Source organism: Manis pentadactyla, chromosome 16 (genome assembly GCF_030020395.1).
Source record: "Manis pentadactyla isolate mManPen7 chromosome 16, mManPen7.hap1, whole genome shotgun sequence".
Classification (NCBI taxonomy): Eukaryota; Metazoa; Chordata; class Mammalia; order Pholidota; family Manidae; genus Manis; species Manis pentadactyla.
The window spans coordinates 31,154,806-31,171,278 of NC_080034.1; the positions used below are offsets into that span (position 1 = coordinate 31,154,806).

A 16,473-nucleotide genomic window follows, 5' to 3' on the forward strand; every position below is an offset into this window, starting at 1 on the left:
TCTTTCTTTGGTCTCACAGCCCCCTTGGCTTTCGGGGCTCGATTTGCTGATAACTCTCCCAAGTGGAACAGGGAGGTGAGTGGAGATGGGACGCCTGCAGCCTGGATCTCAGGCAGGGCCAACAAAGAGCAGGCCCAAAGGTGAGAGGCCTGTCACTGTAACAGAAAAGCCTCAGGTGTGACCAAGGTGGAGAGTGCTGAGGCCAAGCGAAGGGCGAGGTCACAGGCAGAGCAAGGTCAGGGTGCGGGAAGGCCCATCTATATGGACATGGAACACGTCCAGAATTATGGCCAGAGTGGTGTCGGAGAGGGCAGTCAGTCAGGGGCTAAACTCTTCAAGGAATGGGAAGGAGTGCCCAGGGGTCAGTAGATGTCCGCCACAGCAGTGTTGGTAAACACCACACGATTTAAAGCTGGGAGTTTTGAGGGAAGAGGGAAGAACACATTCTAGAAGTGGAGCAAGGGGGTCACTTAATCCCACTGCCTGGCCTAGCGGCAGGAGGAATAGGGAGAGAAGACAGCCACCACTTGAGCTGTGGTGGGCCAGCCGTGTCCTCAGGGAGAGCCAGCTTCCCAGAAGAGCTACAAGGTGAAGGAACTGCTTACAGAAGACAAAGAAAGGACAAACCCTGGGGCCCTTCCCGCGCCTGAGCTCGGGGGGCTTCTTGGAGGGTTTCAGTGGTTAGCAGGCCGGTGGGAGACAGGATGAGAGAAGGGGAAGCAGGGCCAGATGGGGATTCGATTTAGGGAGGTGGCTGACTAGGGACGTAAACAGGGATACAGTGTGTAATGAGATTAGTCCTGGCGGCTGCAGCAGAGTAGTGGTGGGGCTGAGTGACTGGCAAGGCTGGCAGGGAGAAAAGCAGGGCACAGAGAAGTGTATATAAACACAATGCAGCAACAGCCCTGTGGATGCAGGGGTGGGGAGTCTTGCCAGGTGTATGCAGTAATCTGGGCCACCCACCCTTCAGGTCTGGTCAAGGACATGGGGAAGATGGGCTTTTCCAGAACTCTGACCCCGGCCAACACTTTTCCAAGAAGAGTCAAGAAATGTTGAAAAGTTCAGTGAAGCAGAAGAAAACACAAAAACAGATCCCAATATAGATTTGATTTAATATATAACAATGGTGGAATTCCAACTCAGTGAGAAAAGAATGGCACTTTATTTAGTAAGTGCTGCTGACTCGACTGGTTATCCCTCCAGGAAGAAAATGAGGCATACTCTCACCACAGCCAACTAAAACATAAATTTCAGATGATGTAAAAGCATGAATGTAAATAATACTCAGAATATACAAATACCTATTCCAAAAGACCTTTTAAAGCAGCCCAGAAAGCCAGAAGCTGTAAGAGAAAAAGTAGACACATTTAATTATGTAAAATTGTAAATTGTTTGTGGCAAAAGATCATTTAACCAAAGTCAAAAGGGAATTAATAGAATAGGAAACCATTTGAAAGCCATGCAAGAATTAAAATCTTGCAAATGACAATTTAATATCTACATTATACAAAGAGTTCCTACAAACCAGTAAGTAAAAGACAACCCACTGGGAAAAAGGAAAAGGATATAAATACATAATTCACAGAAGAACAAATCCAAGTGTCTAGTAAGCATATGAAAAGATGCTTAGTCTCACTAATTTAAATTAAATAAATTTATGCATCTGAGTACACACACACACACACACACACACACACATAAATATATACCATATGCCATATTGAAGGATTGGAAAACAAACTTTCTGGGCATAAACTTCCAGTTATAAGAGGATCTAATATACAGATGGTGCTTATAGCTAATAATACTGTATTACATATTTGAAAGTTGCTAAGAGAGTAGATCTTAAATATTCTCAATGCATACACACAAAAATGATTATTATGTGATCAGATGTGATTAGCTAATCTCTGGTGGTAATCATTTTGCAATATATAAGTAGATCAAGTCAACATGTTATACACCTTATATGTCAATTATATCTCAATAAAGCTGGGGAGGAAAGAAATTACTTTAGGTCCCCCCATCCTATATATTCTCTTTCTAACAGCTGTATCCTTAAAAAAAAAAAAAAGAATTGGAAGATTCAGTGTTGAATCACACATTGATCTATAGATTCAATGCAATTAAATGAAAATCCTTATAGGGTTGTGTTTTTTTGATAGAACATGACAGGTTGACTCTAAAATACATATGGAAACGAAAGGGCCAATAATAGCTTCCCGAAGAGGAATAATATGGAAATACTGCCCTAGTAAATATCAAGACTTTTTATAAAAGTACAGTGATTAGGAACGGGTGATATTTGTGCAGAGATAGATAGCGTGAGGAAAAGACTAGAAACTAATGTCAACATAGACACTTGGCTTGTGATTTATGTGGCACTGAAGAGCTAGGGAAGAGGAGCCTTTCCAATAAGCAGATTGAGTGTTCACATGGGGAAAAAACAAAACTTGACCCTCATCTCATACCATAAACAAATAAACCCCAGGTAGGCTGTCATCCTAAATTTGGAAGGCAAATAGCTTTGTATGTTTACAGACGGCAACTACACATTATGAGGAGCATTTAGTAATGTATATAATTGAGTCACTATCTTGTACAACTGAAGCCAATATAACTTATATGCCAACTATATCTCAATGAAAATAAGTAAATTTTTTAAAATAAATAAATATGGAGGGCAGAACCACAGAGATTATAAAAGATGATAGAGGGTGACAGAAAATATGGAGAATGAACTCCTCAGGGTAGTGAAAGATTTCTTTTCATGACACAAAAACACCAACCTTCATTAAAATTAATAAATGATTCCATTGAAACGACATTCTAAAACAGGCAAAACTACACCATAGTGTTTAGGGAAGTGTCAGTTTGCGAACTGACCCTTGTGCACAGAAAGCAAGGAAAAGACTGAAGAAAGAGGCAGGCCACTCCAGATTGGTAGGTGGCAGGTTTAATAAGAAAGGGACTTACTTTTGAGGCTTGTCTTGGGTGGCCGCAGGATGAGTAGCTCTCCACACCCACCTGCAAGAATTTTAAAAGCTTATATAGAAGGCTTAATTTGGTTCAGTCGTGTACACCATCCAGATGGTCTCAGCAACACCTACTCTCTCAAGGCTGTGTCCTTGCAACAGCTGCCGCTGTGGGGACAGTAGGCAGGGAGAACACTGCAAGGGCGGGGGAGGGGGGAGGAGCTTCCGATTGCCCAGGTCCAGCTTGAGGGTCAGCCAGGAGTCACATGCTCTCGATTAGCTCCTCCAGCAGGAAGCATCCCCACGCTGAAGATGACCATGGAAAGTAGGGGAGTGATCGCCATAGAAGGCGGGGTGGTGGCAGCCCGCGAAGGGCAGGAGGGGGCTGAGGCCTTTAGAGCCCAACAAGTGTTTTATTTCTTAAGATAGATGAGGCTGAGACAGGGGCCATGGGCTTAGACAGAGTAGGGTGAGGGCTTCTGGAATAAAACAAAGCAAGATAACCATTGTGAGATCTGCTTTGGCCTGCTGGGGGGGCCCAGCTTATTTTTCTAACTTTACCCAAGTGGTCACCATAGATCCTTGCTCCTCTAAATAGATCCTTGCTCCCAGTGTAGCTCAAAGTCACTTCCCATGTGTTCTCCCCAATCAAACTGTAAGCCTTTAGGCTAGGCACACATGGGGCCTCAATAAATACTTGACAACCATATGCTCTACATTTGTACATTCCATTATCATCGGTTTCATGTCCATTTTCTCATTTGCTCTTGTGGGGAGAGCAGAGGTCACTGTATCCATTATGTAGATATGAAGTCTCAGGCTAGGAGGGGGATGACCTCTCCCACTTAATGGTAAAGCTAGGCCTTCAATCCATGTTCCCTGACTTCTGGACCAAGGTTCTTCCCATAGTAAGAGGGAGGCAGATGGGGGGTGCAGAGAGAGGGGAGCAGGGCGAGGGAGACCCACGTCCCTGTCCTGTGGAGGAAGCCGCTGCAGGAGGCTCCGAAGCCCAGGCCATTTGGAGGCTTGGCTGGTGTCAACGTCCAGAACTTCAGGATCCTGAGGAGACACAGCAGAAGGAGAGGAACAAAGCTAAGTTTTTCCTACCTTCCTCTTCTTTCCTCCCCTCGTCACTGCCAACCCCCTCTATTTGGAGGATCCTCCTTCAAGATACCAAGGACAACAGATCCACCCCTACATTTGTGGTCTGATTGAGGCAGATTAGGGAAGCCTCACACCCCAACATAGATTCCCTTCTTATGCTCGAAAATACCCCTCCTCCACCCCGACACACACACACACACACACACACACACACACACACACACACACACACACACACACACACACACACACACACACACACACACTCCTTAGGGCCAAACCCTGAGGGTCTGCTTTGACAACACAGATCCCCTAGGAGAGGTCATGTGTAATCATGTGAGTAAGTTTAAAGTCAAACCCCCACATCCTGAGGGGGCTGTAGGGACAGGGATTCCCTCAAAGAGCTGCAAGAGGTCAGATACAAAGCGAACTACCTCCAGGATGGTTGAAATGGGAGGTCCAAAGGATGGACAGCATGTTGGCCTCAGAGGGAAGGGCAGGACTCCTACCACCTGAGCAGAGGTGTCCTCAGGGTCTTCCTCTGGCGGGGGGCCGGGATTGCTGTCTGAGTTGGTTGATGGACCTGGCTCCCCAGGGGTGTGGCTCTCCCCTCCGCAGGGCCAGCCAGGGTTCAGTACTGACATTGGTCCCAAAGTCTACCCAGAAAACAACAAGAACACCTCCCACCAACTGGGCCTTTACAATGGGCTAGGGAGTGCTAAGTGCTTTACAAGTATTACCTTCTTCAATCCTCCCAACACCCAGCTAAGTTAGGTGGTAGTCTTGTCCCCGTTTTACACATAGCCAAACTGAGGCTTGGTGAGCTAAGCCAAATCCCACAGCTAGTTAGTGGATGGACTAGATCTTGAGGCTGGGTCTTTCAGCTTCAGAGTTTCTGAAGCTCAAACTCTGGGGTCTCCCAAGTTTGGGTTGGAGGAAAGAGGAGCCCTATGGTGGAAGGAAAGGGCATTTTGCTTTTCTGGTGAGTTTTTCAGCAGACTGGCCTTCTTTCCCACTTCCCCAGCCTTAATGCTACCATTCTTCTTTGGGTACTCAGCACCCCAGTGAGCCTGCTTCCTCACCACTCCCTACACAGGATCTGCTTTTCTAGCTGTAGGCTTGGGTCAAGCAAAAGGACCACTACACCAGGAAGCCCTCACTCTCTCAAGCTCATACCAGCTCTCCGTTCCCTGAACTCCAAAAGCAAGTACAATCCATGCCCTTGGATTTAGCACCTCATGTTCCTCTCTGCTCCCTCTGTCTCCCCCAGCTCCTCATCTAGCCTATAAGCTCCTCTAGGATAGAGGAAAATCTTGAGCTTCTATCTATGGCAGCAATTTCACTGGATAATTCTAAGTGCATCTCTTTGGCCCTCCTCTGGCCAAGCCCGGATGCGACCACAATACCTTGGTGGAGAGGTGGCTACTGAAGTCTAAAATGGATAGGACTTGCCCTCAAGGAGATCATTACCTAGTGGATAAGACAGATGAAAAAGGCAGAATGGGACCAGAGCTCTGGGCAGGTATACGCAGCACCTTAGGAAGAAAAATAACCACAGCAAACCTTTCTAAGTTTACTTTGCACCAGAGACAATTCTAATATTTCACATAGTGTAACACATCCTCACAACAATACTATGGGGGGAGTTTCTATTTTCCCATTTTTAGGTTGACACAGACAGGTTAATTAACTTGCCCAAGGTCACATTAGAAAGCTAAGGGAAGCTTTAGGAGGTTGCCTTTGAGAGCTGGGAAGGCTTCTGATGGCATCTGGGCATTGGAGGGCCATGACAAACTCCTTTTTCTCTAAGAGACCCAGCTTTGGGGTTGGGGACAGGATTTGGACTATAACAGTTACATTGCTTCCCAGCTCTGAGCACCCCTAAGCCCCCCTTCAGATGTCCTGTGCCACCTTTGCTGCTTCCTGGTTCCACACCCATCTGCTTCCTTCCTGCTCTGTCCCTCAGCCAGCTTTCCTGTGGAAGACAGCCAGGATGGGCTGTTCACACTCAGGGCCAGGAGTAACCACTGCCCTTAACAGCACTGCCCCTGCTCCAGGCAGCATGAGGTGCTTGGGAGAGGAGGTGGGCACAGAAAGAAGCGCATCTGATTCGAGTTTGCATGAAATTGTACCACATAGAAACAACACTCAGAAATCGGCTCTCACAACTCACCATTCCATCCCTGCCAGGGTCGCCTAACTCCACCTCCCCTTAGCACTGGACCCCACCTTACTACATGCTGGATTCCTTCTAGAATCCCAGCACACACACCCGCAAAAATAAAATAAGGGACTCTCCCGCGCTGGCACAGGTGCAACCGGGCTGGACCTTCCCAACCCACCCTGGCCCTGAAGGGCAAAGCCTGAAGGGCCCTAGGGACTGAGGAGGTAAAGGGGTGGGAAGATTTTCAGGACAGTGAGGGAGAAGGGGAGAAGTGTCTGGCCTCAAGTGCCCTGTCGATAAATCCCCAAAGTTTCTTCTTAGACTCCGCGGGGCACACTCCCGAGGCGGGACGTGGTGTGCTTCCCGGGTCTGCTGGGGTTCCCAGTGTGGCTGTAGGGAATTTAGGGGCGGAGGGACGGGACTCGGTTGGGGTCTCACCCTCGCTGCGCGCCGGTGTCCGGGCAGTTCAGGACAGACCCCGCCTTCAGGCCCCTCTCCCAGTCCCCACCCCGAGGCCTCAGCGCCCGCCCCTGCCCGTCCTGGGAGCACGGCTCTTCCTCTCCCACGCCCCCCGCGGCCCCTGTCCGCCCCTGCGGGTTGGTAGCGCGCGACGGCTCGGGGAGGGGCCTGGAGCTGCAGCCTGCAGGAAAGCATTTGTGGGATCACGGGGTGGAAAAGGTGCAGACTTCACAGCCCCCGCACTCCCCTGGGCTTAGCGCTGGGACCGCGTGCCCCACCCCTATACACACCCCCGGGCGCTAGCCGACACCCGGGAGGAGCCGTGATGCCGGGTCCACAGCCACTCGCAGAACGGAAAAACCTTCGGAGCCTTCAAGTCCCTCGAGACCCGCCCTCTGGCCTCCTAGCCCCACTCCTCGATGAGTCCCCATCCCCCAACGATTCCGTCCCCTTGGTCCCTCGTCCCTTTCCAGGATCACTTGTCTGCCCTTCTCCCATTCGTCCCTTCAGATTCCTCCCTCATGATATGTGTTTCTGCCGGACCACGTCCCTTTACTGATCCGGGGAGTAGAAACCTCCCGTCCCACGTCTGGTTCCCTCGGCCCCGCCCCCGCCATGGCTCCGCCCCGCCCCCGCCAGGCTCGCTCAGCGGGGGCTGGGAGCGCCCTCTGGTGTTTGCGCATGCTCCCTGCTCCCGACTGCAAAGTCCTCCAAAGGGACCTTCTAGGCTGCGCGGCGGTCGCCCCGATCTGTCGGCCCGCCCGCAGCGTCTCGTTGGTGCTGCTGGTGACCTCCGACCCCGCGGTGGCGGGGCGGGGCAGGGCGGTATTATCTCCTGGTGGGCGGCGGCTGTTGCAGCGGGACCCGGGAGCGGGGCCCGGCGCTGCCTGGGCCGCGGGGCGATGTGAGTCGGGGCGCTGCGGGGCGGGAACGAGGTGGCTCCACCGAGGCCGCGCCGCAGTCTCCGTTCCTTCCCGAGGAAGCCCGGGGCGGGCGGGTGGTGGAGCGCCGGGATTGGGGGCGGGGATCCAGGGACGACGCGCGGCCCCGACCCCTGCATTCCTTCCTGGTGTCTAGAAATTCCCCTGACAACCCTGCATCCTTAATCTGCCTCTCATTCCTCAGAATTATCCCACCCCCAGCCCCCTGGACACACCTTCGCAGGTCCTGGAACCCTCAGAGCCCCCTCACTCATGCGATTTCCCCTGGTAGGCCCACGGAGCCACCGTTCGCTCCTGGATGCTCCCAAACGCTTTCACCTCCCTGAAATTCCTCCGATCTTTCTCGTTGCACCGTGCTCAAATTCAAGAAACTTGCTCAGGCTTCCCGAGCCCTCATACATTTTGAGCCCCCCGCAAACTCCAGCCTCCTAACCACACCTAACCCAGATCAGAGCCCCCTCCTCCAGTCCCACCCAATGTAAACCCCCTCATTAGGCTGTCATGATATGTCCTGGTATCTTAAAGAATGGAGACAGAAAAAGGTGCAAGGTGCTTTCCTCCATCTTGCACCCTGTAGTTCTTGGTTTTACCCCCAGCCAGACTTCCTGTTGGAGGCTCAAGCCCCCAGATTTTCCCAGCCATCTGTCTTTAGGATGTGCACACCTCCCTCAGCCTGCTTCCTCCTTCCAGAGAATAAGCTGAAACAAGAGAGTGGGGGTCCTTTCACATGGGAAGTTGTCACAGGATGCAGAGCACAAGGGGCCCTGGGAAATGATGTTTTTCTAGAGCAGGATAGTGGGATTTCAAGGATCTCCAGGGTCCTGGCTTGTCAGCTTGTCCTCCTAGGACACAGATCTCTGAAATTTTGGTGTATTACTAGCATTTATGCTAAAATTTTAGGCCTTTTAGAGTTTGGTGAATAAAACTACCACACTTCAGAACATGAGATTGAAGGAGCTTGTCCTGGAAGAGGAAAATGTTGATTTTAGTGATATTGTCTACATACTTACCACTAGAGGTTAAGCTAGAAGTTCCAGAGTTCACAGATGTTTCCTTTAAAAACTAAGGCCTTGCTGGTTAAGTTGAGGGGGTGGGGACTGACTTGGCAGAGTCTCCTGAATACTTAGTAGCAACAAAACAGACAAGAATATTGGTTTCCTGAATCTTACATGCACTTAAGGATACATCACAGTGTCCTTTTGAGAAAGCTCTTTGAAGAGTTAAAGTTCTCAGCAAAGGGAAGGTGGTGGTTCCAGTGTTGGTTTTAACAGGATTCAGATGGAGTCTAGATGCAATTTAAAAGGTCTTGGGCTGCCTTGGACTTCAGACCCATTGATGCCAAGGGAGTCTCTCCCTCTCAGGGGCTATGGGGCTTGGAGTGTGTAGTCCCTTTGCCATGATCTCACTTTCTCCATTGGTATTTCTGTCCCATTAGGACTTGGAACAGATATCCAGGTGAGAAGGACTAACAGCAAGTCAGTTTCATTAACAATTGGCAGTGAGGATAGAAGGTTTCCACTAACCTGTGGTCTCTGTCTCCTGTCCTAGGTGAGCCCCAGATGTGTCCCAGAGGATCCAGGTGACTGCAGACTGCTTGCCATGATGCCCCACCAAGAACGGGGGAAATAAAGTGGGGGTCCTTCCCCATGCCCCTCCCATGGTCAGCTCCCCAATGGCCTGGGTGAGGTGAGAGCTGTGTATAGGAGCCACTTTTCTGGAGTTTCCCAAGTTGGTCAGGATTGTTCAAGCCTTTTCACATTCAGTGAGAGTTCTGGAAGGATATATCTAATCTTACCGATTCGCTTCTTACAGCAAGTTGCAGCCTCTTAACTTCTGGTTGGGAAAGGTCCATGTATTTTCTTGCTCCCTTAAGTCACTCAAGTCTGGTGGTACCCTCTCCATCCTAGGCACAGGCCCAAATTGTGACATATAATCTGAGTGCTATAATCCTAGAGGGAAAAACCATGTAGTAAGTCCTCTCTGCTCTCCTCTTTGGGCAAAGTGGAGCAAATCTGCCATCTTTTTTTTTTTTATGAAGAAATAGTTAATTAAGGTTATAAAAATTGTGCTCTTCTAAATGTTCAATTTTCTGAATATATCTTTTGACCATAATGTACCACCATAATGTAACATGGAAAGAACATCAAAAAGGTAACTTTGAGGTGAATGTTGAGATAGTGGCGAGGGAGGAAAAGAGGATTTGAATGATGTGGGAAGGGTGAGGCAGAAAAGGAGGAAAAGGGAGAAAGGTACAGACCCGTGTCTGGGACCCCCAGGTTCAGTTTCTTTGCTGAATCTGTATGAGGGCCCGAGGCTGGCCAGTTCTTCTGATGCAGATCACTTCTGGGTCCCTTAGCTTTTCCTGCCCAGGTTTCCCTTCCCTTTCAGTACATCACTCAAATTTGTACATATTGCTCAAGATTAACTGTTACCTCTGAGAAGCACTCCATCTCCCCACCCCTTAGGGTGTATTAGGATCCTTAACACATCCTAACTTGAATTAATGTTTATCCAGTGTGTGTCTGGCCCTGGGTTGAGAGTAGGAATTTCTTGACCGAGTAACTGTGTCATAAAGTCCCTTGGACAGAGTAGATGATCACAGCAAGGTGGTTGTGCCAGAGTTCTCCAAAAAGGGCTCTTTGGAGCTGACCCTGATGACCTTCTTATCCCTTATGTTTTTCCCTAGGGCGGGCTGGCTGCTCTGACACCATGGGGAGCTGCTGCAGCTGCCTGAACAAAGATAGCGTCCCAGACAACCACCCTACCAAGTTCAAGGTACACACAGCCCCATCCTATTCTGAGTTCCCGACATGACCTCCTGGGCTCAGTTGCCGAGTTGCCTCAGCCTCCCTAGAGAAGGTGAAATGACAGGCCAAGGTTGCGGCTTTATTAAGACTTCTTGAGATCAGGGCTTCTGAAGTGGCCTGAGGACTCGGCATAGGCCACCTCTATTTCTGCGGCTCTTGGTACTCCCAAGAATGAGGAAATGCCATAACAGTAGCGAAAATCATGCTTTTAGAACATTCACTCCTGTTGGTATAAATTTATGACTTCACGTACATTTTTGGAAAAAACAGTGGGCATCTGTATTTGTGAGTTAACATACGTAAAATATTTAAACAGTGCTTAACAGGTGTAAGCACTATGTTAGTGTTAGCTGTTTCCTTTGGGAAGCTAAGGCCAGGCCCAGTGGACCTGTGCATCCCTCACGTCCCCTTAAGGGAGCCCCCTCCTCCCCGGCACAACGTTCTGCTCACCACAAGAGGGAGCCCTGGGCTCGCTCCTACAGCTTGGGAGCTGGTGGAGGTGGTGGAGGTTTCTTCTGCCTGGGGCTTTACTCTCCCAGGATCTTAAGATTTTGAACTTCAAGTCAAACCTTTCCCACATTAACATCTAACCGTCTGACCTTGGAAGTCAACTAAGCACCCCTTCCCTCACTGTCCAAATGACAAAACTGAGGCCCAGAAAACTGCTGTGGGTCAGTGGAACTGCTTAATTAGCTTCTAGTGATCACGTGACGTTCTGTAGTGTGTTTGGTGGACTCAGGTGAACCTCCTGGTCCCTCAGCTCCAGCGCTGCATCGGCCGGCTTCCCAGTGGCTCAGGGGCCCCTCCAGACACTTGTTGGACTCACTCACTGATGCTCTGTCCCCTGCCCCCCAGGTGACAAATGTGGATGATGAGGGGGTGGAACTGGGCTCTGGAGTGATGGAGCTGACTCAGAGCGAGCTGGTGCTGCACCTGCATCGGCGCCAGGCTGTCCGCTGGCCTTACCTCTGCCTGCGGCGCTATGGCTACGACTCCAACCTCTTCTCCTTTGAGAGTGGCCGCCGGTGTCAGACGGGCCAGGGTGAGTCCCAGCCCCTGCCCCACACCAGGATAGAGCCTGTGCATCTGGGCCAGGTTCTGGCGCTGGAAGTCATAGCTCGGGACCATGAGAAGTCTGGTGCCTCTGCGGGTGTTGCCCAGAGAAGGGTAGGGTCATGGCCAAGAGCACATGGCATGTTAGTGCAGAACTAAGGGGACTCCCGGGCCAGTGCTCTTTCTCTTCAGTAATTGCAACCCTGGCCTGGGTCGCTTTGTGGGGACATTTGTTGCAGAGCCCAAAGGGAAAAACTGGGACTTACAGGCCAGAGCCTGCCTAGGAAAGCAAGCGATTCTTCCTCCCTTTGTTACTCACTTTCAAGAGTCCCAGTTGCGCCTCTAAGTAGGAACAAACTTTCTTCTGAGCCCCAAGTCATACACCCTGGGCCGTGTGAATAACGAAAGGTCAGGCAGCAGGTTTTGGCTGCCCTGGGGCTGTGTGGCTTGGGAATGACAGGTATGGGGAGGCAGGACTCGGGTCCCTCATGTACTGAGTAATCTTCATGCAGTTAATCTTTGTCTCCCGTCACCTGTGGGCAGTGGCAGGTGAGGTATTCTTCCTCCCTCCCTCCCTGCAGCAGAGGTGAGGGAGTGGTGGCTTGTTCTGTGAAGTCAAGGCTAGAGCCAGCCGTGACTCTTTGAAGGAGTGGTGTGGGCTGGGCTTATCTTCTAGGACCCAGACCTAATAAGCCCTGAAGGACCCCCACATGGGACTGGGTTAAATGCAGTTTGGGGTTTATCCAGAGATGGAAGGAAGGGGCTCCTCTGACAAGGCTGCCCACGCAGCAGTGAGTCTCTGAGGTCGAGTTGACTGGGGAGCTGCCCTCCCCCTGCACCTTACCCCTGGAGGTCATGAGGCAGGAGCAGGTACACTGGCTGGGCGGAGAGGGGAAGAAGGGGCTTCCTTGCTTCCATCGGTAGTTGATTCACACTAGGGATCCCAGAAGGGCCGCCCTAGGCCCCAACACAGGTTCTTCTAAAACTCCACGCTTTCCCAGCCTTTTCTAGCCCTCAGCAGAGCTTGCCAGCGTAGATCTCTTTTGTTCCCCTCCCCTCTATCCTTCCCACCCAACTCCCGCTGATCTCAGTTGTCCCTTTCCCAGCCTGGTTTTATTTATCTTTGTTGTGGATATATGTATGCACACACCCCAAGAAGCCTCCCCTGAGTCCTGGACCCCACTGTTAATGGGGGATACAGAAGCAGGCTGGCCCAACACCACAGGGGCATCTTTGAACCCCAAGTCACAGGTACTCAGCCCAGTCATTGTTGTCCCGTGACCGCGAGTTGCTGCATTGGAGTTTAGGGGGCTATAAGGCTGGCCGTGTGGGGAGCTGCATGACTGCCTTGCTGTATTTGTCCTTCAGCTGGTGAGCCCATCCTTTCCGCACCAGAATTTAAGTTCTTTGAGGTCAGGGGCCTATACACAGTGGATGCTCACTCTGGCCAAGCCCTGGGCTAAGTGCTTAGTGAACAGGCAATGAACAGGACAGACTCCCTCAAAGAGCTTAGAGGCTGTTGGTCATAGAGCTGAGGGCTGGTGCCCTTGGTGGAGCTGATTTTTCTGGGGAGCAAGGGGTGGTAGGAAGAGGGAGATGTGAGCAGCATGTGAAATGGAATGGTGCTTCAACTAATAGCCTTTTCCACTTGGATTTTTACTCCTCTTCCATTCACCCTTATACACCCACACTCTTAAGAAAATGATTTAACCTCAGAGGAATGAAGCTGAAGTATTAGCTCTCAACACAATGGTAATGGCTAGGGCCCAGCTCCTCCGGCAGCCCTTTCCAGTGTGCCGGGAGAGTGCTGAGGAGGGGGGCTCTCCTGCCCCCTGCAGGAGCTCAGGGACATTTCCCTACCTCTGTGCGTCTTGCTCATCCTCTCTGGTCATTCCCTACTGGGCATAGGGGCAGAAGAGCCTCCTTTTGTTCTCTCCTTCCTCAGGAATATTTGCATTCAAGTGCTCCCGGGCCGAGGAAATCTTCAACCTGCTTCAGGATCTGATGCAGTGCAACAGCATCAACGTGATGGAAGAGCCAGTCATCATCACCCGCAACAGCCACCCAGCTGAGCTCGACCTCCCACGGGCCCCCCAGCCTCCCAGTGGTGAGGAGACCCCATCCTCATACCTGGCGCACACGTGCGCACATACACGCACACACAAGCACAGGACCAGGAAGCACATCTCGGAGGCACGAGCCAGGCAGGCAGGTGGAGGGTGGCTGGTGGAGCCAGGCTTCCAGGACCATCATCCATCATCAGACACTTGGGGATGGAGGAGTCCTGGCCTGAGCCCGTCAGGTGACTCAAGCTGAGGCTGGGGAGTCCCGGGCCTTACATTGACTGATGGTCAGGAAGCAAACAGGAAGACCTTGGGTTTCCATGGAAACAGCAGCCTGGAGCTGTTCAGCTTCCTTCTTTCTGTCTACTGGGACATACCCATATACCATTCCTGACTGTGGGGGCAGGCATTACTGCTCATGGCCATTTTTGGGAGTGGCTCCTACAGTTTGCTCGCTTATTTGCTGAGGGCACACTGAACACCTGCTCCGGGCCCTGCACTCCACTGGCTGTCCCATGGGGGGCAGAAGAAATAGAAACACAGTCCCTGATTTTGAGTTGCTTCCCTCAAGCTCACTGGCAGAGCTAGAATGAGGTGAAAGGACAGTCCAGTGACAAAAAGATGTGCCTTCAATGTTTCAGATAGGGCTGTAATGGGGAAGTGGGTTCAAGCTGAGCTTTGAGGGAAAAGGCAAGGGTTGAAGAACAGGGAGGTGAGAGGTAATGGGGCTTCCCCCTTGGGGGCCCAGGGAGCCCCCTACTAATGGAGAAGTCCCAGGATGCTGAACCTGCGTGCATGTGGTTGTCGGGTGCTTTAAGGACCCCTCACCTGAGCTGGTCTCCCCTATGCCCAGCTCTAGGCTACAATGTCTCCAGCTTTTCCAATGGCTTTCCTGTCTGCCCGGGAGAGGCCCCGCGATTCTCAGCACCCCGGCGGCCCTCGACAAGTAGCCTGCAACACCCCTCGCTTGGGGAAGAGTCCACCCATGCCCTCATTGCCCCTGATGAGCAGGTGAGCAAGCAGCTGTCCCGCCCCTCCCCGTTGGTCTTGGTGGGTATGGGGCCTCAGGAACATGCACCTCCTCCCAGTAAGGACTGTGGGGAGGGGAAGAGAATTGGTAGGATCCCTCACTGTCCCAAGAAAGGGAGGCAGCTTCCCAGGAAGGTTTGGAGGACAAGGAAGAGGAGGAAATGCCAGCTCTTTTTCCTTGGGCTTCTCTTCCCTCATCCTGGCCCTTCTGTTCTCTCTTTCCCCCTGCCCTTGGACCCTTCTGCTTCACGTGGACTCTTCGCCTCAGTCCCACACCTATGTCAACACGCCAGCCGGTGAGGAGGACCACCGCAGGAGCCGGCACTGCCTGCAGCCACTGCCCGAGGGCCGGGCGCCCTTCCCCCAGCAGGCCTGGGGCCCCGACCAACAGGACCCGCAGGTGTTCCTGCAGCCGGGCCAAGTGAAGTTCGTGCTGGGCCCCACCCCTGCTCGGCGGCACCTGATGAAGTGCCAGGGCCTGTGCCCCGGTCTGCATGACCCACCCCCCCACAACAACAACGAGGGCACTTCCGAGTGCCCGGCGCAGCCCAAGTGCACCTATGAGAGCACCAGCGGGGGGCTGCGGCCCGGGCCCAGCTGGAGACTGAGCCCAGAGGAGCCGGGCTGGAATGGCCTTGCCCACCGCAGGGCGGCCCTGCTGCACTATGAGAACCTGCCCTCCCTGCCCCCCGTGTGGGAGGGCCATACCCAGCAGCTGGGGGAGGAGGCGGGGGATGACGGAGACTCAAGGGATGGGCTCACACCCTCCTCCAATGGCTTCCCTGATGGTGAGGAGGATGAGACCCCACTGCAGAAGCCCACCAGCACCCGGGCTGCCCTCCGCAGCCGCGACAGCTTCCCTGTGCCGCTGACCTGCCGCCGAGGCTCCCCAAGGGTCTTTAATTTTGATTTCCGCAGACCAGGCCCCGATCCCCCAAGGCAGCTCAACTACATCCAGGTGGAGTTGAAGGGCTGGGGTGGAGACCGCCCTACGGGGCTCCAGAACCCCTCAGTCTCCCGAGCCCCCGTGCCCCCCACCCACCCTGCCCGCAGCTCAGATTCCTATGCCATCATTGACCTCAAAAAGACCGTGGCCATGTCCAACCTGCAGAGGGCTCTGCCCCGAGACGATGGCACTGCCAGGAAAACCCGGCACAACAGCACTGACCTGCCTCTGTAGGGCCCTCCTCCCGCCCCGCCTCCCGCTTGTGTCCTCTGAACCTGCCACCCCGGGGTTCAGGGTTGCTTTGCAGAAGGGAATTGAGGTGGGACCAGATGCTTCCCTGCCCTGGCCAGAGTCCCCAGGGAGACCAGCTGCTGAGTCTCCCGGTCTCAACTGGGGAGAGGAGAGGGTGCCCCCATGAGGAGGAGGGAGCCTCGATGTAAACTGTGAAGGGTTCCTGTGATTGCATTTAGCACCTGCCCAGATGTCCATTTGTCTGTCGTCTGTGTGTATCTTTTGGTTGAAATTTTGAAACATTTTGTACCTGTTGATTTTATTTATCAATTTATTTTTCTATTTATTGTTTTAAATGTAATTTGACATATTTATTATTAATATAATTATTTTTAAATTCTGGCTTGTTGGATGATGTCCAATTCTTGGGGAGTGTTTTCTGGCACAGTTCTGGGGTGGGAGTAGGGGAGGCCTAACAGAGACAGGGTCTTCATTTTGGGAAGTTTGGGGTGGTTGTGGTTTTGGGGACAAGTCTGTGACCATTTTTTTTTTCCAAGAGGACCTGGGCCAGAACTTCAAAGTTGCCTGGGATGGATCCTATATCAAAAGAAAGTGACAGGACAGCTGAAGTCCGAGATACACAAAGGGATCTGTAAGGAAAACTGCCCTTATGAAATAAAACCCTGACACTCTGAGGTTAG

The 16,473-nt window shown here is 51.9% G+C and overlaps 2 protein-coding genes across 6 annotated transcripts; one reads left to right on the forward strand and one right to left on the reverse strand.

Annotated features, from left to right (window-relative positions):
* Positions 1-619: 619 nt before the first annotated feature.
* On the reverse strand, positions 620-6,431 carry LOC130681302 (uncharacterized). 3 transcript variants are annotated; one of them, XM_057494012.1, is made up of 6 exons: positions 5,550-6,431; positions 4,514-4,735; positions 3,942-4,034; positions 2,977-3,027; positions 1,316-1,343; positions 620-1,236 (listed from the first exon to the last, which is right to left on the reverse strand). In XM_057494012.1, exons 2-6 carry the CDS (start codon positions 4,721-4,723, stop codon positions 1,166-1,168), a joined length of 453 nt encoding a protein of 150 aa, XP_057349995.1. In that variant the 5' UTR covers positions 4,724-4,735; positions 5,550-6,431; the 3' UTR covers positions 620-1,165. The 3 variants fall into 3 exon arrangements, with proteins under 3 accessions (XP_057349995.1, XP_057349996.1, XP_057349994.1); XM_057494013.1 differs by having other exon boundaries at positions 620-1,343; positions 2,977-3,026; positions 3,945-4,034; XM_057494011.1 differs by lacking the exons at positions 620-1,236; positions 1,316-1,343; positions 2,977-3,027; positions 5,550-6,431 and having other exon boundaries at positions 3,486-4,034; positions 4,514-5,150.
* A 1,037-nt stretch (positions 6,432-7,468) lies between these two features.
* Positions 7,469-16,174, forward strand: FRS3 (fibroblast growth factor receptor substrate 3). Of its 3 annotated transcripts, XM_036927590.2 has the most exons (8): positions 7,496-7,606; positions 9,079-9,098; positions 9,192-9,329; positions 10,330-10,418; positions 11,306-11,492; positions 13,449-13,610; positions 14,420-14,577; positions 14,864-16,174. In XM_036927590.2, exons 4-8 carry the CDS (start codon positions 10,353-10,355, stop codon positions 15,773-15,775), a joined length of 1,485 nt encoding a protein of 494 aa, XP_036783485.2. In that variant the 5' UTR covers positions 7,496-7,606; positions 9,079-9,098; positions 9,192-9,329; positions 10,330-10,352; the 3' UTR covers positions 15,776-16,174. The 3 variants fall into 3 exon arrangements, with proteins under 3 accessions (XP_036783483.2, XP_036783488.2, XP_036783485.2); XM_036927588.2 differs by lacking the exon at positions 9,079-9,098 and having other exon boundaries at positions 7,469-7,606; XM_036927593.2 differs by lacking the exon at positions 9,079-9,098 and having other exon boundaries at positions 7,469-7,606; positions 14,426-14,577.
* Positions 16,175-16,473: the final 299 nt, after the last annotated feature.